The sequence below is a fragment of the Oryctolagus cuniculus genome, chromosome 4 (assembly GCF_964237555.1).
Source record: "Oryctolagus cuniculus chromosome 4, mOryCun1.1, whole genome shotgun sequence".
NCBI lineage: Eukaryota > Metazoa > Chordata > Mammalia > Lagomorpha > Leporidae > Oryctolagus > Oryctolagus cuniculus.
In genome coordinates this window covers 3928597-3951274 of record NC_091435.1, presented here as the reverse complement: position 1 = coordinate 3951274, position 22678 = coordinate 3928597, and the positions used below count along the sequence as shown (strand labels likewise).

Sequence of the window (22678 nt, the reverse complement as noted above, 5' to 3'; positions counted from 1 at the left end):
CCCGCAGGTTTGCGCTGTCCGGGGGTCGCGGGATGCGGAGCGGATGCTGTGCCCACGTCCGGGCCCGCCGTGTCCCGGGGGCAGAGCCGGATCAGTCGCCCCGGTCCAGCCTGGATGCCCGTCCAGGGCGCGGGTCACCTGTGGGTCTCGTCTTCTCCTCCGCTTGTGACCCGTGTCCCAGAGGCGGCCCCCGGTCCCGCACGCTGGCCTCGCTGGGAGCTGGATGGCCGCAGGGTCTGGGGCCGCCTAGGGACCCCGCACAGAGCCCGCGCTGACCCCCACTTCTCTGTGTCTACCAGGTCCGCAAGGCAGGGCCAGGGCGGGCACGGAGGCTGAAAGCCGGGTGTGCGGGCGCAGCCGCGGGGGCGGGCGAGCGGGGCCCAGGCTCGCAGGCCTGGCTTTGAGGGAGCGGGAAGGCACCGTGGCCTCTGCAAAACCGCGCCTCCCCTTAGGGCCGCTGTCCGCGGGCACCCACGCAGGAGCAAGTTTCCCGTCTCCCGGTCGGAGCGTGGGCTCTGCCCGCCCGCCAGCCCCTCGTGGGGCAGTGACCTGGGGCCACGCCGCGCCCACCCTGCCCTCGATTCGGTCGTGTTGGGCGCCTTCACGGAGCTCCGTGCTGGCTCCTGCTGGAGGCTGGGGGTGCGCGGTGTGGGGACAGGTGAGCAGACCGGGGCTGCGGCCAGGGCTGGGGGCTGCTGGGGCTGGGGAGGGGCGTTCACGGAGGGGAAGGGTCGGTTTCCTGGCACAGGGGGCATGAGGTTCACAGCTCACAGGAGCAGTTGCCGTGTCTCTGTCTCCTGCCTGAGGACGGGGGGTCCTGGGAGGCACTGGGTTGTGCTGTGTATCTCTGTACCCATGGTGCCGGGGGCACTGGGTGGCTGTTGTGGGTGCAGTGGCTCCGGGCCATGAAAGCCGCTGGCTCTGGGCGGCCCCGGGGATGCCCTCCTGTGCCTGGAGTCTCCTTATGCCTTCTCCTTATGCCAAGTGCCCAGCACGGTCACCCCAGAGGCCCAGGCAGGGAGGATCGGGGGCAAGGAAACACACCGGCATCTTCACGTCATCTGCAAGGCACTAATTGGGGGCCACGGCTCAGGCTGCGGTTTTGCCATGAACTTTTATTGTGAAAGTGTAAGGTTTCCCACCCTGGCCTGTGCTGCAGACTCGGCAGGGGCTTTCCAGGTCAAACCCGGATCAACAGCAAGCAGAGAACAGTGTTCCCTGTGTTGTCTGGGCTAAGGGCTCCGTGCTCAGTATTCGGGCATCAGAGAAGCATGACGTAGGAATCAGAATCCCCGTCGCTTGTCCCGTTGGGTCCTGGTCTGGCGCAAGGCTGCAGGGTTTTGGTGAAAAGCTTTTCCTCATTCAGTCCCTTGGGGACACCACGTGCAGGCTCCCACACTGGGCGAACTCCCAGGGGGCAGGAGCCTCGGGGGCTGGGAACCTGCAGTGGCGCGAGGCTTCCCCTGGAGAGTGACCGCTAAGGGACACAAACACCCAGGACCCGGACTCCGAGAGGGCCCCAGGTCATCCCCCGGCCCTCCACGGCGGGGATCTGTTCTTGCTGACGTCAGCTGATCAGTGGTGACTCCGCTCTGGGTGCCCAGCGAGATTCTCGCACAACCAAAGCGGAACAAGATGCAGACTCCCTCCCCCACCCCGGGCTGTCCCAGGCTGCCGGCGACAGCGGGAGTGACGAGTGACGGGGCTCCCACTGCCCGCGCGGGGCCACGGCCTCAACAGCGCCTCTCCGAGGAGGTCAGGGGAGTTGGGCCTGCGGGGACACCAGCCGCAAGCTCTGGGGATGTGTATGGGACCGGGATGGGAGGACGGGGGAGTGGCCCCCGCCCGGGGCCACTCGGGCTGTCCCTTCAGTGCACCCCTCCCTTGGAGAACTGCCAGAGCGTGCGCCGCGCCTGGGCCAGCCGGAAGAGCCGCTCCTTCAGGGCCTTGCGCTTGGTGGCGGTCTCCTTGTGCTCCTGCAGCAGCCAGGAGTACCTCTCTTTCTCCTGGAGGGTCCTCAGCATGGCTTTCTGCAGGCAGTCGCCGTTTTCTCGAAGTATGAAAAACTGAATTATGAACGGGATCTGGTTGGACAGCCGTTTGCTGGTTTCCTGGAAGAGACGAGAGGGGGCTCGGCTGAGGGTCTTGGCGCAAAGCCCGAGGCTCCCCAGAGGGCCTTGGGGCTCCTGGGCGTGTCCAGGTTCACTCTGCCGCGTTCTGACGCTCCATCAATAAACAACAGCGCGTCTGACCTGTCCCCTTAGCTCCCTGGGTCCCCCCAGCTCATGCCACCTGCTGGGCATCCAGCCTGCCCGGGAGCTCCTCCCGCTGCCCATGGTGCCCCCGGCTCCCTTGGGGAGGTAGGGGGATCTGCTTCAAGCATGTCCATCGGCCTCTGTCTTCATTCAGGTCAGGTGGCCTGGCGGCTGGACGCCCTGTTCTGATTGGAAAGGGTACAGGAGCCAGGCGTTTGCAGCCTAAATTCTCTCCCGTCCTGTGCACCCTCGCACCTGCCACTGGACGGAGGGACGGAAAGGGGGGGGGGTCACATGGCTCACAGAATCTGGGGAAGGGACCGTTATTCCTGCCTTGGGGGGCTGACGGTGCTGGGACAGCCCAGGATGGCTGGTGACAGCCAGGGCGCCGATGCCTGCTGTCTTTTGCTGTGTTCTGAGGGTGCACGCATCGCACGTGCAGTCTGAAGTCAGAACTCATTTGCATCCCTGCGCTGCCACCTTAACAAGGGTTCGGGCAGAGGAGTCGAAAGCGGCTCACAGGGCTCCTGAGAGGGGCAGCGCATGAGCGTAGATCCCCACGGGACCCCCAGGCTGGGCGGACAGCAGGGCTCACCAAGCAGTACGCCTCCACGTGGGCTCCGATTTCGCTGACGGTGGAGACTTGGGCTGTGTCTTTGGCAGAGCGGGAGGCCAGGGGGAAGGCCAGGGGCGTGTTCCCCGGGGGCTGCAGCGCCTCCTGGCGGACACCCTTGAGCACTGTGCTGTAGATCTGGTCCTGGCAGTAGACCAGCTTCTCCATCTTGAACTGCAGCTGGATCACCTCCTGCGCCTTCTCCACCTGCCTCGTTCTGATGCCTTCGATGTTGTTCTGGGCGCACGAGAGAGACCGGCTGTGCCTTCTGCTGCTGCTCTGCCAGCTGGCAAGGACTCTCAGGTTTAGCCCGGAATTGACAGCCAAGCAAGGTCTCTGGGCGGAGATCCCTGGGAGATCCGGTTCCTTGCCAGCACACGCGGCGGCCTCCTCCCTCCCTCCCTGCCGCCCTGGGGCTGCCTGCCGCTCCCCACTGCTGAATCCAAGCTCTCGTGAGCTGGGTGGGCTGACGGCGGCTCTGTGCATTTCCTCGGAATCCTGGGACAGCCCCACCCACCCTCCCACGCAGTCAAAGGCGTCTAGGGAGGGTGTCGGCAAGGGGGGAAAGTGTGTGACCCTCCCAAACCCAGACGCTGAAGTCCCCGCCCCAGGTGAGGGTGACGGAGGCGCCCTCCTGGTGCCGTCCATGCCCCCATGGCAGCAGAAGACTCCACAGTGGAGGACACACAGTGGCGGAGCCCAGCCCTGCAGCCCCTGGGCCGGGAGGAGCCCTCGGTGGGGTGACCCCAGACAGCCACTCCCTGCAGACTTCGGGGCTGCAGGGGACAAGATCGGGGCTCTGATGAGTCTGAGGCGGAGCAGAGACCCTGCGGGGCCCTGGCCTCGGGGAGCCAAAGGGAGGCTGCGTCTCCCCGAGGACTGCAGGTCCCACGCACGTGGGGGCCTGCACCTGCTGGGCTGGGCAGGAGCTCGGGGAAACCAGCCCTGCAGCAGGGGTGCTCAAAGGACCGGGGGCAGCAACCGTGGGGGCCGGGAAGCTCGGCCCTGGCAGCCTCCAGTCTGGAGAAATGGTGGCCAGGGGCCAGGAGGACTCCAGAGCCAGTCCCCGCCCTGGGCCTCTGGGCTGTCACTCAGAGCCAAGCCCCGCCCCGCAGCAGAGGTCAGGGCTGGGAGACAAAGCCAAGCAGGCAGCCTCTCTTGGAGCTGAGCCCCCGCCCCCGCCCAGCCCACCGGCCTGCACCCCGACCCCCACCCCACCCAGCAGGACGGACTTCTGTCCCAGGCGAGAGCAGTCCTGGGAGGGGCAGGGGAGCCCTGGGCACTCACCCGGACGATCTGATGGAGGTTGGAAAAATCGCTGAAGTGCTTCGCGGCCGTGTCGCAGAAAGCTTGCTGGACGATCTCTGACCAGAGAGAGAACAAAACGTCGGTGCCACGCAAGCACGACCCAGGGCTCCCGGTCCAGGGTGGGGCGCCCAGCCACAGAGCCGCAGTAGGGGGCGGGCTGGTGCATGTTCCCCGGGAGCCCAGCGCCCTCGGCAGGTGCCAGCCCCTCCCCGAGGCCGCCCAGCGGGGGGGGGGGGGGCGGGACGGCGGGCCTCACCCACGGCGCTGAGCAGCACTTGGAGCGCGGGGTCCACCAGCTGCTGCAGGTGCTGCTGGACGATGGTCTCGAACGTCTTGTAGCTGACGAAGCCCAGAAGCTCCTTGCCGCGATACTGATTCTCGTACTTTGAGATTTCGTCCTGAATGTTATTTTTCACTGCAACGTGAAGCAGACCTCCTTGGTGACTTCCAGCCCGTCCACACGCGTTTTCAGGGTCGGAACGCTGTTTAAGGTCCTGCTCCCGGCCGCACCCGCACCCGTCGGGAGGACTGCGGGTGGATCTGGTGCACAGTCAACCCCGGGCTCCGATGCCAGGCTGAGGGGTGCTGACGCCGAGGGGCAGAAACACCACTGTGTGCGCGTGTTCCATGAACGGCCGTCTCCACGGCAGTGCCCGGCGCCCTGTCCCCAGAGCACACTCCCACCCCCAGGACAGTGCCCGGAGCCCTGTCCCCAGAGCACACTCCCACCCCCAGGGCAGCGCCCGGAGCCCTGTCCCCAGAGCACACTCCCACCCCCAGGGCAGCGCCCGGAGCCCTGTCCCCAGAACACTCTCACCCCCAGGGCAGTGCCCGGAGCCCTGTCCCCAGAACACACTCCCACCCCCAGGGCAGTGCCCGGAGCCCTGTCCCCAGAACACTCCCACCCCCAGGGCAGTGCCCGGAGCCCTGTCCCCAGAGCACACTCCCACCCCCAGGGCAGTGCCCGGAGCCCTGTCCCAGAGCACACTCCCACCCCCAGGGCAGTGCCCGGAGCCCTGTCCCCTGAGGCCACTCCCACCCCCAGGGCAGTGCCCGGAGCCCTGTCCCCAGAGCACACTCCCACCCCCAGGGCAGAGCCCGGAGCCCTGTCCCCGGAACACACTCCCACCCCCAGGGCAGTGCCCGGAGCCCTGTCCCCAGAGCACACTCCCACCCCCAGGGCAGTGCCCGGAGCCCTGTCCCCAGAACACTCCCACCCCCAGGGCAGTGCCCGGAGCCCTGTCCCCAGAGCACACTCCCACCCCCAGGGCAGTGCCCGGAGCCCTGTCCCAGAGCACACTCCCACCCCCAGGGCAGTGCCCGGAGCCCTGTCCCCAGAGCACACTCCCACCCCCAGGGCAGTGCCCGGAGCCCTGTCCCAGAGCACACTCCCACCCCCAGGGCAGTGCCCAGAGCCCTGTCCCCAGAGCACACTCCCACCCCCAGGGCAGTGCCCGGAGCCCTGTCCCCAGAACACTCCCACCCCCAGGGCAGTGCCCGGAGCCCTGTCCCCAGAGCACACTCCCACCCCCAGGGCAGTGCCCGGAGCCCTGTCCCCAGAGCACACTCCCACCCCCAGGGCAGCGCCCGGAGCCCTGTCCCCAGAGCACACTCCCACCCCCAGGGCAGCGCCCGGAGCCCTGTCCCCAGAGCATGCTCCCACCCCCAGGGCAGTGCCCGGAGCCCTGTCCCCAGAGGCCACTCCCACCCCCAGGGCAGCGCCCGGCGCCCTGTCCCCGGAGCAAACTCCCACTTGCTGCATGGAAACAGAACCTCAAAGGTTCTCCCAGCTCGCGGGGGTCCTGCAGGCACCCAGTGCAGACCACAGTGGAGACAGCCACGGCAGCACCCTGCTGTGCAGCTCCTGCCCAGTGCCACACAGCACCCAGCACACACCACACACCACATACATCACACACCACACACACACAGTACACACAGCCCCCCCACAGCACACACGGTACACACACACCCCACACTACACACACAGCACACACAGTACACACACACATCCCACACCACACACACACAGCACACACACTACACACGCACCCAAGCTGTGTGGCTGTAACTGTAACCGTGTCCTCTGCTCCACCCAGATGGGAACTATCCCAGGTCCCCTTGTCCAGCAGGCCACACCCGCAGGCTGCGGCTCAGCCGCCACCATGGCCGGCCCCTGGCTCCTGGGCACAGCTGAGGCCGGGGAGGCGCCCCGGGGCCAGCTCCCAGGTCGGCTGCTCCCGCGAGGGCCCAGGGCGCCGGCCCGTCTCTCCTGGGGCTGCTCGGCCTGAGCCTGAGGACAAGGCAGGGGCGCGGGCTGGGCACAGCGCTCTCACGGTCCCTCCCACGGCGGGCTCAGCCGCGCTGTGGCCCTGGGGCGGGGCACTGCTATGGCGGAAGCCCTACCTCTCAGGTTGCTGGCAGTGAGGACGCCGGCCCAGCGCTGGAACTGCTGGCGCACCCTGTTGTACATGCGCGTCTCCTTCTCCTTCACGGCTTCCTCCGCCTCCACCAGCTTCTCGATGTCCTGGTTAAACAGCTTGATTTTCTGAAAGGACAGCAGGTCCTCAGGAGGGGGCTGGGCCAGTGGAGGGTCATGGGGCAGCAGGGTACCTCCCAGCCTGCGGTGCCAGCATCCCGTATGGGCGCTGGTTCAAATCCCAGCTGCTCCACTTCCGATCCAGCTCTCTGCTGTGGCCTGGGAGAGCAGTGGAAGATGACCCAGGTCCTTGGGCCCTGCACCCACGTGGGAGACCTGAAGGAAGCTCCTGGCTCCTGGATTCAGATCAGCCCAGCTCTGGCCATGTGGCCATTGAGGAGTGGACCAGCAGGTGGAAGACCTCTCTCTCTCTCTCTCTCTAATTCTGCATTTCAAATAAATAAATAGGGGCTGGTGCTGTGGCTCAGCAGGTTAACACCCTGGCCTGAAGCGCCGGCATCCCATATGGGCACTGGTTCAAGACCCGGCTGCTCCACTTCCGATCCAGCTCTCTGCTATGGCCTGGGAAAGCAGTAGAAGATGCCCCAAGTACTTGGGCCCCTGCACCTGCGTGGGAGACCCGGAAGAAGCTCCTGGCTCCTGGCTTCAGATCGGCACAGTTCCAGCCATTTGTGGCCAATTGGGGAGTGAAACATCGGATGGAAGAACTCCCCCCCCCCCGCCCCGCCTCTCCTCTCTCTGTGTAACTCTGACTTTCAAATAAATAAATAAATCCTTAAAAATAAATTAATAAACAATAAAAAAATCTTAAGAAAAGGTTAGCCTGCTGCAGATTTATTAAGACTCGAGTTCCACCCGCACTTGCCTAGGCGGGGCCGGACCACGTGGCTGGGCCCCAGCCCTGAGCGAAAGGGATCCGGTGACTCAGAGGTTGGATTCTGCGCCCCAGGGTCACCTGGCGCTCCAAGGCACCCGTACCTCAATCAGAAAGAACATCATGTCGGCCTCCTGGCTGGGGACGTCGGCCCCACAGCTCCGCAGCTCCTCGGTCGCCTGCAGGTGCTTCTCTCGTATCTGAGTCTCCAACAGTGGGAGTGATTTCTGAACAAGACAATCGCAAATGGTGAAACCGGGCGCTTTGGGAACCTGGCCAGCAGGCGTCACAGCCAGACGGGGATCCCCGGGGCCCAGGACGGCGGGGCGTGCAGTGGGTGAGCGCTGCAGCTCCCAGGGGACGCTCTGGCTTCCTCTTGTTGGATTTTGTTCGGTGCTTTGTAGAGGGGTTTTTAAAAGGGTCCACAGGGACTGGCGCTGTGGCATAGCCGGTAAAGCAGCCACCTGCAGCGCCGGCATCCTATATGGTGCCGGCTGTGTCCCGGCTGCTCCTCTTCCGATCCAGCTCTCTGCTGTGGCCTGGGAAAGCAGCAGAAGATGGCCCAAGTGCTTGGGCCCCTGCACCCACGTGGGAGACCTGGAGGAGGCTCCTGGCCCAGCCCAGGCCATTGCGGCCATTTGCGAAATGAACCAGTAAATGAAGGTCTTATCCCTGTCTTCCCTCTCTCTCTGTAACTCTTCCAAATAAATAGATATTTTAAAGAATTACCCTGTTTCTCAACAAGCCCCAGGCTGGACTACAGTTCTACAGGGGATGGGCTCAGGAGACCACGTGGCTGTCTATTTTTGAGAAATCACAGAGAGAGATTATTCCTTACAAACTGGTCGTCTCTCCCAGGTGTGAGGCTGGGGAGATGGCTTTATACTGTGAAGGGTCACGACCAATTGACAAGGGTAGTGTGCCAGCCTCATGGCCGTTCCTTTCACGCCGGCTTCTCAGCTCCGTCTCTTCCCCGGAGCGCGCTGTGCGCGGCGCCTGCACCTGCTGCACGCCAGCCGCCCGGCAGGCGGCGTTTCTCCTACTCACACTGATGTGTTCGCTGAGCTCCTCCGTTAGCCTTTCCGCCAGCCGGGGCACCGTGGCCATCCCATTGTCCAGGAGAACTCTGAAAGCACACGGGGCACCGGTCAGGCCCGGCGGCAGGGCTGGGCGGCCATTCTCACAGGGCGTGGGCGAGGAGCTCAGCTCCCCGGGGCCGCAGATGCCCATCGAAGTGAGAGAGACGGCAGGGAGTGAGGGCGCCAGCCTGCACCCAGGCAAGCAGGGTGCCGGGAGCTCGCGTTTGCTGTCCCTTCTCCTCCTCCCAGCCAGCTGGTGGGCGGGGCAGCCTGCCTGCAGGGAACTGGCACAGCCAGGCTCCGGCGCTCGCCCGAGTCTGCCGCAGGGCTGCCACGGTGCCCAGACCTCGGAGGTGCCAGCGACATCCGCGCCGCCCGAGTTTGTGCAAACACCTCTCGCAGGTGCCTGCGGGTGCGTCTCTCCGTCTCCCTCGCTAAGTGGCACTCGGGGGCATTTTGCTCCTTGCGATGGGTGTTCATCCGATGCCTACCATGCCTGGCGCCGCTCCAAGGGCTTTGCAAACAGGGATGTGACGTGTTGTGCCTAGGCTGTTCCACGTAATCCGGGAGGGAGCAGTAGGATGCCCCGGGCAGACCTGGAGACGGCAGCCCAGCTCCCAAGGGCACGGTGAGCAGGAGGCAAACCCGCTCTGCTCAGATTCACCGTTCTGTTGCCTCTCTGCTTAGAGCTGGAGTGCCCTCTGCCCTCTGCCCTCTGCCCTCTGCCCGGGCTCCCACTGCCCAGGGATAGGAAATTCCTGGACGAAACACGGGGGAGACCCAGTGCCCTGCCAAGCGCAGCGCGGCGACAGGATGATTTACGCCGTAGTGAACTGTCACTGCGCCGGCTCAGAAAAGATCCACAAAGCTCCTGTTCGTGTGCGCCACTTACCATGGCAAACTCGGGCTTCCGGAACTTTCTAGATGTTTCTCGAATCCTGTTTCCACGTATCATTGGGCCTGCTTTCCTCATCTATAAGAGTGGGAAGGCCTGCCCCTGCCTTACAAACCTCCCTAGACTTCGTGGGACCCCAGTGAGATCCTCGCAGGAAACCCCAATGTTCTGTGCTCTGTGCAGGGCCACGCAGTCAACTCTGTTGTTAGAGCACAAGGAGCTATATTTAAACTTGTTTCAATAACTCAGTTAACGTAACCTGAGAGGGCCGGCATTGTGGAGCAGCGAGTTAAGCCCCTGCCTGCAGTGCTGGCGTCCCATAGGGGCACTGGTTCGAGTCCCGGCTGCTCCACTTCCAATCCAGCTCTCTGCTATGGCCTGGGAAAGCAGTGGATGATGGCCCAAGTCCTTGGGCCCCCTGCACCCAAGTGGGAGACCTGGAAGAAGCTCCTGGCTTCCACCTGGCCCAGCTCCGGCCACTGTGGCTGCTTGCAGAGTGAACCAGCAGACGGAGGATACCCCCGCCCAGCACTGTATATAACTGCCTTTTGAACAGATCTTTTACATCAGAAACGTCACCTAGAATAAAGCCAGGGACACTCGGCTGTCACTGGGCCCCCGGTGGCCGGAGGCTGTGGCTGGGGGGAGGGGTCCTGCGCCAGGGGCTCCGCAGGCGCTCACCTGAAGTGCGGGTGCACCTCAAAGAACTGCATCTCTCTCTTGGCCGCCTCGGCGCAGCTCAGGTTGTTGAGGACCTCCTGCTGGGCCCGGCACCTCACCATCATGTAGCCCTTCTTGAGGTGGTAGGTGAGGTTCTGCGCCACCTGCAGCACGCCCTTCTCGGTGCCCCTGTCCACCAGGTCGGGCTTGGTCAGCACCCCTGCGGGAGGGCGCAGAACGTCAGCGGGAGCTCCAGGGCTCGGGGCTCCTCGTCCCGTCCCGGGGCGCGGCCTTCTCTGACCCACCCGACGTGCGTGGACGCCTGCCGTGTGGTGGGCACCAGGGAGGTGGGTGCCGCCACGGGGCCAGCCGCCCAGCCTTTCCCCAGGACGCCGTTCCTACCACGAGGTCCCTTTCGCGGCCCCCCCAGAGCCCTCCTTGGGGGTGTCTGCACTGCTCTGTGCTCCCCGCCTTTGTCACCCACTCTTCCGCCCCCTCCTTGGGCTGGGTTGAAAGTTTGGATTTCTGAGTGTTTGCCTTGCTTTTTATTTCCATGGAAAACCTAAAAGCCTCACCTGTAGTTTGTGCTGCAGTCTGGCCACCTGGTCTACCATTTCCTGACCCTTCCTGGGAACCACAGCTGAGCATTTGTTCTCTCTCTCCCCTCCAGAGGTCTCATGTAAGAGCCCACCTTCACCCCGCCTAGAAGATTCGGACAAGCATAGAGCTACATGCCCTGGACGAGCCACCAGCTCTCTGAATCCCTTCTGGCACCTTCCAGTGAGAGAGCGAGGCCCTGGCCCTGGGAGGGGGAAGCAGCCCCGGGCCCTACCCTGAGCCGGCTGCCGCTCTCGCGTACCTAGGGCACGGCTTCTCCTTGAGAGGGAAGGCAGGGGCTGACGCACGGGGGTCTTCTACCAGGACTGGCCCTAGCGGGGAGAGGACGCCGCCTGCCCAGCTGCCACCCCCCTGCTGGTCCCTGGGTCAGCACATCCGGGCTCCCACCTTTCGGCTACTGTCAATCATGCAGTTCCCAGCCTGGGGGCCGGTTCCTCCCCCTGCCACACCTCGCACATTTCCCTTTATTTCTATGCTTAGAAATAGAGCCCTAGAATGCGCAGAAAATTTGCATTTCTGTTTCAACCTTGTTTGGGGCCCAGGCCGAGGTCTGTCTGACTGTGTAGACTCCAGCACTGCACTGACTGGCCAAGTTCACCATCATGATGGCCGTAGTCACTGGGGGCTTTGCTTACCCGAGTTTGCCACAAACCAGAGGACCAGGAAGCTGCCTCTAAATCCCACAGAGACGTCAGCGTCCAAACAGCACTATCTCTGATGACCCAGAGCGGCAGCCCCTGGATCCTCGCAGGACGCAGGGCACCTCCCACAGCGCTACTTTCCAGAATGTTCCCTGGAAGACTGGATCTTCCTTCTCACCGATGGTCCTGTCCCCGTCGGGGTCCACCTCCCGGGCCATGCTCAGCGCCTCGGTGGTGGCGATGTCCACGTTGCTGGGGACCACGACCAGGTTGATGGTCTCCTGCCTCTGGATGTATTTCCTGATGAGCGCCTTGATCTGGGGCCAGAGAGACACAGAGGACGAGCCGTGGCCCCATCTGACCACGCGGCAGCAGGGCCAGGGGACGGGCGTGATGGGGCGAGGCAACAGGGTCCCCGGGCGGGCCAACCCCACCCCCTGGAGGCCTGTCCGCCTGCCCCGGCCTGCTGGGCTGCCTCCCTTCCCTGCGGCCTTTCTTCTTCCCTGAGGACGCTCTGGGGCCTGCAGCCAGGGCCCCCCGCTTCCAGCGCCTCTGGGGTTCTGCCCAGGGGAACCGGCAGTGAGCTCCCCACATGGAGAAACAAGGAGGCCAGACAGGAAAAGTGAGGGGTTCGATGGATGCATCAGAGGGGGCGGTCATGGGGAGCTGGCTTCAGAGCTCAGGATGGAGGTCAGGGAAGGCCAGCGGGCAGAGCCGTGCAAAGGCCCAGGGGCCTCAGTGGGAGGGTGGTCAGCACCAAGAGGCGCCCTGGGGCGCTGCAGGCTCAGGCACGGACCCCAGAGGCCTCGGCCGCTGCAGCCGGGCCCCTCCCCGAGTCCCCACGAGGCTCACCTGCTCTCCGATGTCCCGGGGCTGCCCGCCTATAGCCAGCCTGGCAATGCCAGGCAGGTCAATGAGCGTGAGGTCGGGAACCTCGCAGGAGGTGACCTCCAGGGTGATGAGCTCCTGACTGATGCTCGTGTCACTTCCCGTCAGGGCTTTCTGGGCTGCAGAGGCCGAGAGGGGAGGAGCCCCCGTGAGTGACGCAACACCGAGGACCGCTGGCCTCCAGGGGACGGGCAGCTCAGGGGGGTCCCAATGTGGGGGCTGCTTTTCTAGAAGCCTGCTGAACCAGTGCAGGAGGCCCTGGGTGGGAGCTGGCACACGTGCTGGCCACAGACCGAGGCAGTGTGACTGCCCCAGCTCCTAGGGGGCACCAGGGGGCGCTGTGGCAGCTTAAACCCTGTCCGTAGCATCCTAAGGAAGCCCAGGCAATCTCAGGGCCCCAGCAGCTTCTGTACTTGGGGCTGAGCCCCGGAACCGGAGGCGGCCTGGGTCCTGTGAGGACTGGTCTGCCTGGGGAGCCGCTTGGGCGGGCAGGCGCCCTGGAGGCGGCCACGGCCTCTCCCTTGCACCTGGCGTGTGCTGTTAGGGGGCCTGGAGCCGGCGCCTCCGCGGAGGAGAGGTGCCTGGTGTGTTCGGGGCTGTTTGCTGAGCTCAGGGCTGGGCTGTGGGAGCAGGGAGGAGGAGCCTCGCGGGCAGGCCCAGGCGGGCTGTGCAGACTCCGGGAGCAACGGGGCCTTCGTGTACCCAGCTTCAGCCAACCTTGTTCAATGGCTGGGGGCACTGGCCATGTTGACGGGGAACGTCAGGTTGGGAGGGCGTGGAGCTGTGGCCCCAGTGTAGCAGGGCCTGGGGAGGACAAGCGCTGTCCGTCCCCCTGGGCTGGGGCACGTCCGGAACAGGCCATCTGAGACCTCGAGGATCAGTAGGGATTAGGTAGGTAAGGAGGAACGGGACAGGTGGGAGGTCTGGGATGGGCACACGGGAAAACCTAGAAGGAAGACAGTTTGTTCCCCGTGGAGGAGGTGGGAGGCCAGAGCTGGGGAGCGGAGGGGGAGGGGGAGGGGAGCCGGGGCCGGCCCAGGCAGCCACAGGGCTGTGGGAGCTGAGGGAAGCCACCCAGGGTCTTCAGCTGGGAGGTAACCAGTGGGCGGTGACCTGGACGAGGTCGTGCGGGGACAGGGGAGGTGTCCCAGCGGGGAGGCCGTGCCCGTGTCAGGGAGGAGCCCAGGGGCCCTACCTTTCCGGATCTCCTTCTCCACCTGGGAGGGGCTGTCCAGCTGCAGCCGCACGTCCCGGTAGCTGACGGTTGCCCTCCACCTGGACGCCCACGGCTGCTTCTTCATCTTCAGCTCCAGCGGGCACCTCGTGATGATCCCTGCGAGGGCCCCACATGCTCAGTCTCCTCTCAAGCCGAGCTTCTCTGCTCCCTTGCCCCCACTTCCCGGACCACGGACACCTGTGGTCCCCGTCGGGGCCTGGCTTGGCAGGTGCGCAGGAGCCGAGGTGCTGGGGTGTGTCCGTGCCTTTGCTGCTGCAGCGGGAGCCCCTGGCTCACAGGTCCCTGAGCGGTCACTGCTGGCCGGCATTGCAGCCCCTGCCCTGCTCTGGGTGTGGTGCACGGGGATGTGGGGCCCTCAGATGTCTGCTTGGAGGCCTGTCTGGGTTCCACCAGGGGGCCAGCCGCCACCCCCCCCCCGCTCCCCACGCCCCGGGGGCTGGAGGGCTGGGAAGAAGGGCGTGCTGCCTGGGAGAGCCCGGGCAGCCCGAGGAGGCCGCACTGGAGAGTGTGAGGCTGCCATGCGCAGGGAGGGCCCCTGGAGTGGGGACTGGGGCTGGGGCTGGGGCCCTGAGCACCTGCTCCCTCACACCCTTGCCCTGGGCGGGGCGGGGGCTGTTTCCCCACTCCTCTGGCGTTCACATCTCTACCCCAGCAGGTGCCCGGGCTGACAGGGTCTCCTGGGACATCCCCTCGTGAGCGGAGCAGGCTGCTGTGGCCGGCAGGGGCCCAGGTCTGGTGGCCTTGTCCTCCAGTCACTGTTGGGAGCAGCCCAGGGCGCCGCGGGCGAGGGAGGCCTCCCTCTACGGTGGCCACTCCCTCCAGGACCGCTGTCCATGCCCCTCCTTCCACGCCAGCCGCTGTCCTGGCTCCCTGCAGGCCTGGGAAGCCCTTCCGCAGGCCCTCTCCGGGGTCCACGCCAAGCACCCCTTCCTGTCCGTCTTTGGCACCATTTGATTAAATTATCCACGCGCCAGCTGCTGGGCTCCACACACGCCCTTCAGAGCATTTCCACAGGGAGATGGCGTGTCTTAGCCGGCATCGCCCGGCCTAGCAGCCACGCACACTGTCAACGGGATCCTCCGCAAGGACCTCACGTGTCACCCGAAACCTCCTAGCTTTGCCCGACAGGAGGAGGAGTGCTCCCACCCTCTGGCAGAGGCCACACGAGGTGAGGGGCTCTGGCCACGCATGCCGACCTCAGTCTCCAGGCCCGTGGGGGTTGGCCTCTCAGGGCTGTCCCTGAGGGCAGTCTCTGGACCCCCGGGGTCCCAGGGGTGCTCTGTGGCTGGCAGGAGTCCGTCGCTGGCCCTGGAGCCCCACTGGCCCCCGCACTTACCGTTGCCTCTGGGGAGGGGGACTCCAGAGAGGGCCTCCAGCACGGAGCTCTTGCCCGAGCTCTGGTCCCCGATGACGGCGATGGCGGGCAGCGCCAGGTCCTGCTCCACGCCCAGGGCCCGCAGGGAGTCGATGAGGTCGATGCACGGGCGCACCCTCTCCTCGTACTGGGCGTACAGGTTGTTCTCAGGCCCCTGCGGACGGGAACGCACGGCACCACGGTCGGGAGTCTTGGTACAAGTAGGGCGGCCACCATCGACGGTGGCTGTGGACAGGAGGTGCGGGGGGCACAGGGGACGGGTCTCGGGGGTCCTGGGTTCTGGCAGCAGGTGGAGGTGGGGGTTGCCTCCTGGAGGAGGGGCTGGGCAGAGCAGGAGAGGAGCCCTCAGCCAGGAGAGGTACAGGGCCGGGGGGTGGCAGGCTGGTGGGGAGCCGGGCCACCGGTATGGAGCGCCAGCACACGGGACAGAAGTCCCAGGCCCCCCCCAGAGGCGCAGTGCTGCCGCAGCCCCAGCTGGGTATCTGGCGTTTGCTGGGTGTGAGCAGGGTCCCAGGGGGCCGCGGCCGTGCAGTGCCGCGGGGAGGCCTGCGTCGTATCCCCGGGGCGGGCTGGGGCCTGAACAACTCCTCTCCGACTGACCTTGGCCTTCGAGGCCTGCTGCTCGACCAGGCTCAGAAAGTTGAAGTCCTTGGGGAGCGAAGTGGGGTCCGCCCTTCCCGCCAGCCATTCGGGGGGTGCCGGCCATTCCTTCGGCCCCACGACACACGGCGGGGACTTTTGCAGTGAGAAGCTCATTTCTTCTTTGAGGCAGAAACGGGAGGAAAACGACTTTTGCTTCTGCAGCCGGTTCCTGTGTGCTCTGGACATTCAGCTGTCTTCGTCACCGCTGGTGGGGGCCCGCCCCACGTCTGAAGAGCGCTGCAGAGACACAGGTGGGACAGCGGCCCCCGTGTCACCGGAAGTCGGCCTCAGTCGTCCGCTCAGCCTTCCCCCCATGCAGGTGGAGAGGCCAGGAGCAGTCCCTGTCGCCAGGACGGGTCTTGGTAGCCCCAAGCCCACATGGGGGATGGGGCAGTGACTCTACACTGCCCAGGAGGGCCCCACTGCCACTTTGCAAGGGCCACGTCACGGCTGGCATCAGCCCTCTGTGGCTTGGGGTGGTGGTGGGGGGACAGCAGGTAGCCCCACTAGGGCCTGCCACCCTGTGGTCAGCTTCACATCAGGGCGCAGGCTGGCTGCCGTGGGCTCTGGCCCCCCCGTGTCTCCGTGGGTGGTGTTGTCATCACTGTGGAACACAGCCCGTGGCCCTGAGGGCTGGATTCCCTCTGTATGCCACCGGGACCCCCAGGGGGCAGCCACAGCCAGCCAGTGCCTCTGTCCAGGGCCCCCACTCTGACTGCCACAGCCCACCCCTCTCCAGCAGCCAGCCGCGTGGCTCTAGGGGGCTGGATGGCACCCGCCCCCTCCAAGCACAGTCCACCTCCTTGGGATGCGAGCGGGAGAAAGCTTTCCTGTTTAGAGGCCTGAGGGATCCTTCCGGGCCGGCCCCTGCAGGGGCAGCTTGGCCACTGGCACCTGCGCCCTGTGGCCCGTCTCCTGGGAGCTGAGCCACTCCCTCTGCTTACGGCCAGGGCAGAAGCAGCTCCCGCCCCCTCTGGGGCTGATGTGCACCGCATCCTGGCAGAACCCTGGGTGTGACCTACGCCGGCCAGCACCCGCGTTTCCTCTTACGACTGAAAGGCAACCACAGTTCAGTTTAGCAGGAACTCCTGAGTCAGGAACGCCCAAGTTCAAGGTCACAGCTGGGCCTAAGGCAGTGCTTAGGTTAGATAGGACACGCAGAAGGCTCTCCTTTGTAAATTGAAAAAGGCACAACCTGTGCAGGAAACGCAGTCGTGGTCCTGTCCCAAGTTCTCCATCGCCTAACGCGAGATTTAATCCCGAGTGAACTCACTGCGTGGACCCAGGGCTCTGCTGCTTTTAACTGCCCCACCCCCACGCCCTGTCATCTGTCGCCGCTCTCAGGCCTCCAGTCTCTTCCGAATGCAGCCACGACTTTCCAAACCAGGGGACGGAGCCTGCGGTCTTCCCTCCTGGCTAAAGGAGGGGAAGGAGGAAGCTTCCGGAAGTCACAGGGGGCGGAGAGGGGGCTGCCTGCCAGCTGCTCTCACACCACAGTGGGTGTGAGTGGGCTTGCGTGGTCAGCCCCGGCGGAGCAGGACGGCTGACAAGGGGACGCCAGGTCCAGCATGGTCCCCACGAGGCACGGTGGTCCTGGCCCTGGCTCGGAACACTGCAGAGGGGGTCAGGGGCTGCAGGCCTGGAGCAGTGCCCATTCCCGAGGGCAGGATGCCTCTCCAAACCCCGGCGGCCACCGGCAATGGGCCCCGTGTCTGCACTGCCCGGGCAGTGGTGGGCAGCTTTCCCACCGTGGGCTGCACCGGCCCTGCCCTAATCGCAGACAGTCCCTCTCTGCCGGCCTGGGCCTGCTCAGAGGCCGGGCCATTCTACGGGTTCCCGAGGGGCTCCCTGCTGCGTCTCGGCCTCCCCAGAGCCGAGCCTCCCCTCCCCTCTGCAGAAAGGGGAGCTCCCGGGTGAAACCCACAACTGCCCGGCACCTGCACTCCCTGGGGAAGCAGTGGGATGCGCCGGGCTGTGCAGGCCCGAGGGCTCGGCGCTATGCACCGCCCCCTGAATGCGAGGTAAAGGGGTGAAAACGTGCAGGGGTGTGTGAAGGCTGAGGCAGGGGTGAGTGGGGCGGCCTCTGGGAGAAAGACGCCCCCCACACCCCGCCCCTGCTGCGTTTTAGAGAGGACACCGTCACAGAGGCTGCTGGGTAAGGCAGGCAGGGGTCAGCTGTGTGGCCTGAGCCTGGAGAGCCACCTGTCCCCCCGCTGCAGCCCGCAGGGTCTCCCAGGAGACAAGCAGGAGCCGGGTGACATGGAGAGGGAGAACAGGGGCCACACTGAGCCGCGAGGCAAGGGAAGGTGGGAGGCGGGGACGGGGGTCCCCCAGCCCTGCTCTGTCTGAGAGCGAGCCAGGGCCCGAAGGCCTTGGAATCCCGCAGTCCCTGCTCTGTGGCGGCGTCGCCAGCGCGGACATACAAGTGCGGGGGGCCACGGGCAGCCTGCGGAGCGAGCCCAGGGCTGCACACAGACAGGAAGTGAAAGCGGAGTGTGTGTGTGTGTGCATGTGTGTGTGCGCGTGTGTGCATGTGCACGTGTGTGCACGTGTGTGCATGCATGTGCACATGTGTGTGCATGTGTGTGTACTTGTGTGCGTGTGTGCATGTGTGCATGTGCATGCACGTGTGTGCATGCGTGTATGTGTGTGCACATGTGTGCATGCGTGTGCGTGTGTGTATGTGCACGCGTGTATGTGTGTGCGTGCGTGTGCGTGTGTGCGCGTTCATGTGTGTGTGCATGTGCATGTGTACTTTGTGTGCGTGCATGTGTGTGCGTGTGCGTATATGTGTGTGCGTGTGTGCATGCATGTGTGTGCATGCGTGTATGTGTGTGCGTGTATGTGTGTGCGCATGCATATGCGTGTGTATGCGTGCGTGTGCGTGTGTGCACGTGCGTATATGTGTGTGCATGTGTGTGCGCGTGTGTGCGCGTGCGTGTTTGTGTGTGTGTGCGTGTGTGCGCGTTCATGTGTGTGTGCATGTGCAGGTGTACTTTGTGTGTGTGCACGTGCGTATATGTGTGTGCATGAGTGTGTGTGTGCGCGTGTGTGCACACAGGATTCCGGGGGGGCAGCGAGGCCTCAGCAAAGGCGAGTGGAGAAGGCGAGCCAGCAGGGCTGCTGCCGGCCACGGGGTTCCAGCGCGAGCCGTGGAGGCCTGGGTCGGTCGGGCTCCACGCGCGGCAGCTGGGAGCGCAGGGAGCCGCGGAGGCTGTCCAGGGCAGCCCGGAGGGGGGCCCGGGGAGGAGGAGCTTACGTTTCGGAAACTCAGAGTGGGGTCCAGGGGCGGGTGGGGGCCCTCCTTGCCACGCGAGGGCTCCTGGAAGGTCCCGTCCTTGGAAGCCCCAGCGAGGGGTTACTGGCGCCCCCGAGGGCTGCTCTGCGCGCGAGGGGTTACTGGCGCCCCCGAGGGCTGCCCTGCTCTCCCTGCGGGAGCTCGGCTGCGGCACCGCCGGCATTGCCGCAGTCCGGGCCCTGGACAGACTGCGCTTGCGCAACAGCCACCTCGCATTCCCGGGCCGAGAGAAGACATCTCGCGAGGAAGTCCTCTGCTCTTTTAGGTTTGTTTTTTGTTTGTTTGTTTGTTTGTTTGTTTTGCATAAAATTGCCCTCGAGGACGGGTCCCTGCACCCACGCCCTGGGCCCATCCTGCTGGACCACACTGGCCCCGCGGCCTCAGAGCACCGGGCAGCTGACCACACATGGCCTTACTCCCTATAAGGCCACCTTTTGTCGTCCTGGGGGTGAGGACTTGGCCGTGAGAGCTGGTGAGACACTTTCCGCCCGCAGCCGGTGAATCTGAACAGGAAGTAGCACAGCAAGAAAGAAACCCCTGGGCTCCTGCCTGCTGTCCATTCCTGGGAGGCCATGCCTGGTCAGTGCGCCGCTGGCTCTTTCCTCTTCCACCAGGGGGCGCCAGGCCTCGTCACGTGTGTGTTGCCACAAGGGCTGGGAAAAAATGCAAAGCCTACAGAGGAGCGATTGCCCAACGCGGGCTTCCAGGCAGTTTTGCAGCTCCTAAAGCTGCTGCAAAGTGACGTCCCTGGCTCCAGGCACAACCCTGGACAGCGTGTCCTGCTGGCCTGAGGTCCAGAGGGGGGGCCGCCAGGGCCGGGCCGCGGCAGAGACTGGCAGAGGTGGGAGGGGATTTCCGACCCTGCCCATGGGGGAGGACTTCCTGCTCCTGGAAGGCTTTGGCTCCCAGCCTCCCCCCAGTTCTCCAGACATCGGGGGAAGCGGGAGGGGGCAGGGACACTTGCTGGACCCTGAACAAAGCTGTGCCACGGAGGGCGGTTGCAGCCCAGCCCCGGGATGGAACCCTTCCTCCAGGGCTCCCTCGGCCTGAAGCTGACATCTTCCTCAGGACCTGTGTGCCGAGGACACCTGCCCGGCTGAGCATGGCCACCAGGATGAAGGTGGCCCTGACATCTGGGGAGGCTGGGAAAGGCTCAGGGGGGAGGGACGAGGCAGAGGCTGCTGCCCGCACGGCTGGCTGGGCTACGGCCTCCACGTCGCCCCCAAACTGTCCCGGGCACCAGGGCTTTGGCCGCTCTGCTGTTGGCGCCAGCCCCAGCCCCGGCCCCAGGAGCGACTGGCGGCTCAGAGGACCTCCCCTCCCAGGCCCCGGGGACCCAGCAGGCAAGGGCTCTTGGGTGCTGACATTTGAGGGCCGAGGAACGGCGCATTTGCACAAAGCCCGATGACGAGTCCCGTCCCTGGTGAGGGAGTCCTAGGTGCGGCTGGGACAGAGGCGAGGAGCCCTGGTCCTCCCAGTTCACGGCAGGCAGGGGCTCACCGTGGGGGTGACCGGCATTTCACACCAGTGTCAGGGTCCCGACACCTCTTTCCGCCCAGCAGCACGGGACACAGCCATGTGCACCTGCTCACCCGGGCGGTCCTGGGCTCCCACTAGCCGAGGAGCACTCAACGAGGGAAACAGGGACAAGCCAGAAACCCGGTCTGCCCCAACCCCCGGGCCAGGCACCCTGCAGATGGGAGGGGCCTCTGAAGACCCCCCTGGCTTTGAGGACTAAAGACCCCTCCCAGCCCAGCACCCTGCAAGCCACCCCGTGGTGTCCCGGAGCAGGCCACTTCCCTCGGGAAGCTGCTGTCTGCATGCCGGCACCCACACAGGCAGTGACAGCCACCCTCGTCTGTGGCTTCTGCCTTCTGGCCCAGGCGTTGACGGGGCACAGTCCTGTCACTCAGACGCACCTGCTGCCTGTCCTGTGTGCGGCACCCTCCCCGGGCCGGCCAGCTCTTACCTTTGCAGGCTCAGGATGGACAGAGAGCAGGCAGTACCCCCCCCTCCCCTCCCGGGCTTCCTTTTTACATGCTGTGGTGGCCACGCCCCATGCCCTGCCCTGTCTCCAACAAACAGAAATGAAACCAAGCACTCCCCGCAGAAATGAAACTGAGTGAGCCACAGACTCCGGCTGAGCTCACACAGGGGCTGGTGAGCATCCAGGGCGGTGGGTTGTGAACACAGGGGCAGCCCTGGGGGGGGCCAGGAGCTGCCAGAGGGTCCCCGGGGAAGTGGGGTGGGGCTGCACCCGGCGAGCTGAGGTCCAGCGCCGTCCACGCAGCAGCTGAGCGCATGAGAGGGGATGCTGGGATTCCCCGTGACTCTTCATTTAAACTGACACGTGCATTGCCGTAGCAGACTGCGCCGGTGTGGCCCTGCCACGCTCGGGGCCGCGTTGGGACCTCCTCTCTCCCCCGCGAGGAGTGCAGCTGCACAGACAGCTGAGGACAGCTGCCCGCCAGCCCCGCTTCGTCAGGACGCTGTCCTGCGGGGAGGCAGAAGGCTGCTGGGGACACACGCCAGGCTCAGAACCGGCCCTGAGCCCGTCACCGGCTCTGCGGCCCAACCACATGGTATTTATGGTTCTTCATTACCCCACCCACAAAACCTGCTCAGCCTGGGCCCCGCCTGCGACGCCAGCATCCCATACAGGAGCGCTGGTTCCAGTGCCGGCTGCTCTGCTTCCGGTCCAGCTCCCTGCTCATGGCCTGGGAAGGCAGTGGGAGGTGGCCCAAGTGCTCGGGCCCCTGCACCCACGTGGGAGACCCGGATGGAGTTCCTGGCTCCTGGCTTCAGCCATCTGGGGCGTGAACTAACAGGTGAAAGATCAATTTCTCTCTCCCTCTTGCAAATAAATAAATCTGTAAAAACATGAAGCTCGACCAAGCTGTCCCCGAGGCCCCAGCCCCGTGACCCCAGCAGAGCCAAGAGGTAGAACGAGGTATGCACGCTGTCGCGGGTCACTCGGGGTAGCGCCACTGCCCTGCCAAAGCCGTGTGCACAGGCAGGGGACCGACGGCAGGAGAACCGAGATCCAGGAGAGACGCACAGCCCAGGCCGGAGCCGGGGACGAGGGGTGCGAGGTCGTTGGTGTTAGGGTGGGAGCTTCCAGGCCCAGCAGATGTGCAGCCGCAGGCAGCGCCGTGGGTACAGGTGACATCTTCCATCCACTGGTTCACTCCCAAAATGGCTGCAACAGCCAGGGCTGGGCCCGGCCGGAGCCAGGAGCTTCTTCCAGGTCTCCCACGTGCGTGCAGGGGCCCAAGCACTTGGGCCATCTTCCACTGCCCTCCCAGGCGCTTTAGCAGGGAGCTGGATTAGAAGTGGAGCAGCCGGGGCTGGAACCGGCGCCCATACGGGACACTGGTGTCACAGGTGGCTTAACCTGCTACACCACAGCGCCAGTCCCTCAACATTCCCTCAAACTTCGCTGTCACTCCTGTCCTGTCTAAACGACAGCCTAGGGCCCTGCGTGCAGGGAGAGCTACAGGGGGGCTGCAGAGGGCCAGGGGGCCCAGGCTGGCCCAGGATGGGAGGGCAGATCCTGGCCTCTCCCCTACGACGCATGAAGATCAACAATGGGCTGAGAACACGCGTGTCAGCCAGAGGGACATGCGCGCCTCCCTCGTTCACAGCACTGCCCGTGGGTGCCCAGCAGTCCAGAGCCTGCAGGGGCCGGCGGTCATTTGCAGGGCAGCGTAACAAGGAACGCACGCGCACGCAGGGGTTTCGGCAGCAGGTGTTGGCTGGGCTGGGCCCCTCGGAGGGGGAGGGCTCGAGGAGAACGGCTCCCGGCCTGCCCCGCCCCCACCAGGCCGTGCCTGTGCCTCTCTGGGGCTCAGCTGG

The 22678-nt window shown here is 65.2% G+C and overlaps 1 protein-coding gene across 2 annotated transcripts; it reads right to left on the bottom strand.

The window, feature by feature from the left end:
• Positions 1–1095: 1095 nt before the first annotated feature.
• On the bottom strand, positions 1096–20848 carry LOC100009451 (interferon-induced GTP-binding protein Mx2). 2 transcript variants are annotated; one of them, XM_051838018.2, is made up of 14 exons: positions 20793–20848; positions 15484–15762; positions 14845–15037; positions 13467–13604; positions 12236–12390; positions 11562–11700; positions 10146–10344; positions 8538–8616; positions 7595–7717; positions 6583–6724; positions 4433–4591; positions 4156–4232; positions 2851–3154; positions 1096–2111 (listed from the first exon to the last, which is right to left on the bottom strand). In XM_051838018.2, exons 2-14 carry the CDS (start codon positions 15709–15711, stop codon positions 1576–1578), a joined length of 2472 nt encoding a protein of 823 aa, XP_051693978.2. In that variant the 5' UTR covers positions 15712–15762; positions 20793–20848; the 3' UTR covers positions 1096–1575. The 2 variants fall into 2 exon arrangements, with proteins under 2 accessions (XP_051693978.2, XP_051693979.2); XM_051838019.2 differs by having other exon boundaries at positions 2851–3105.
• Positions 20849–22678: the final 1830 nt, after the last annotated feature.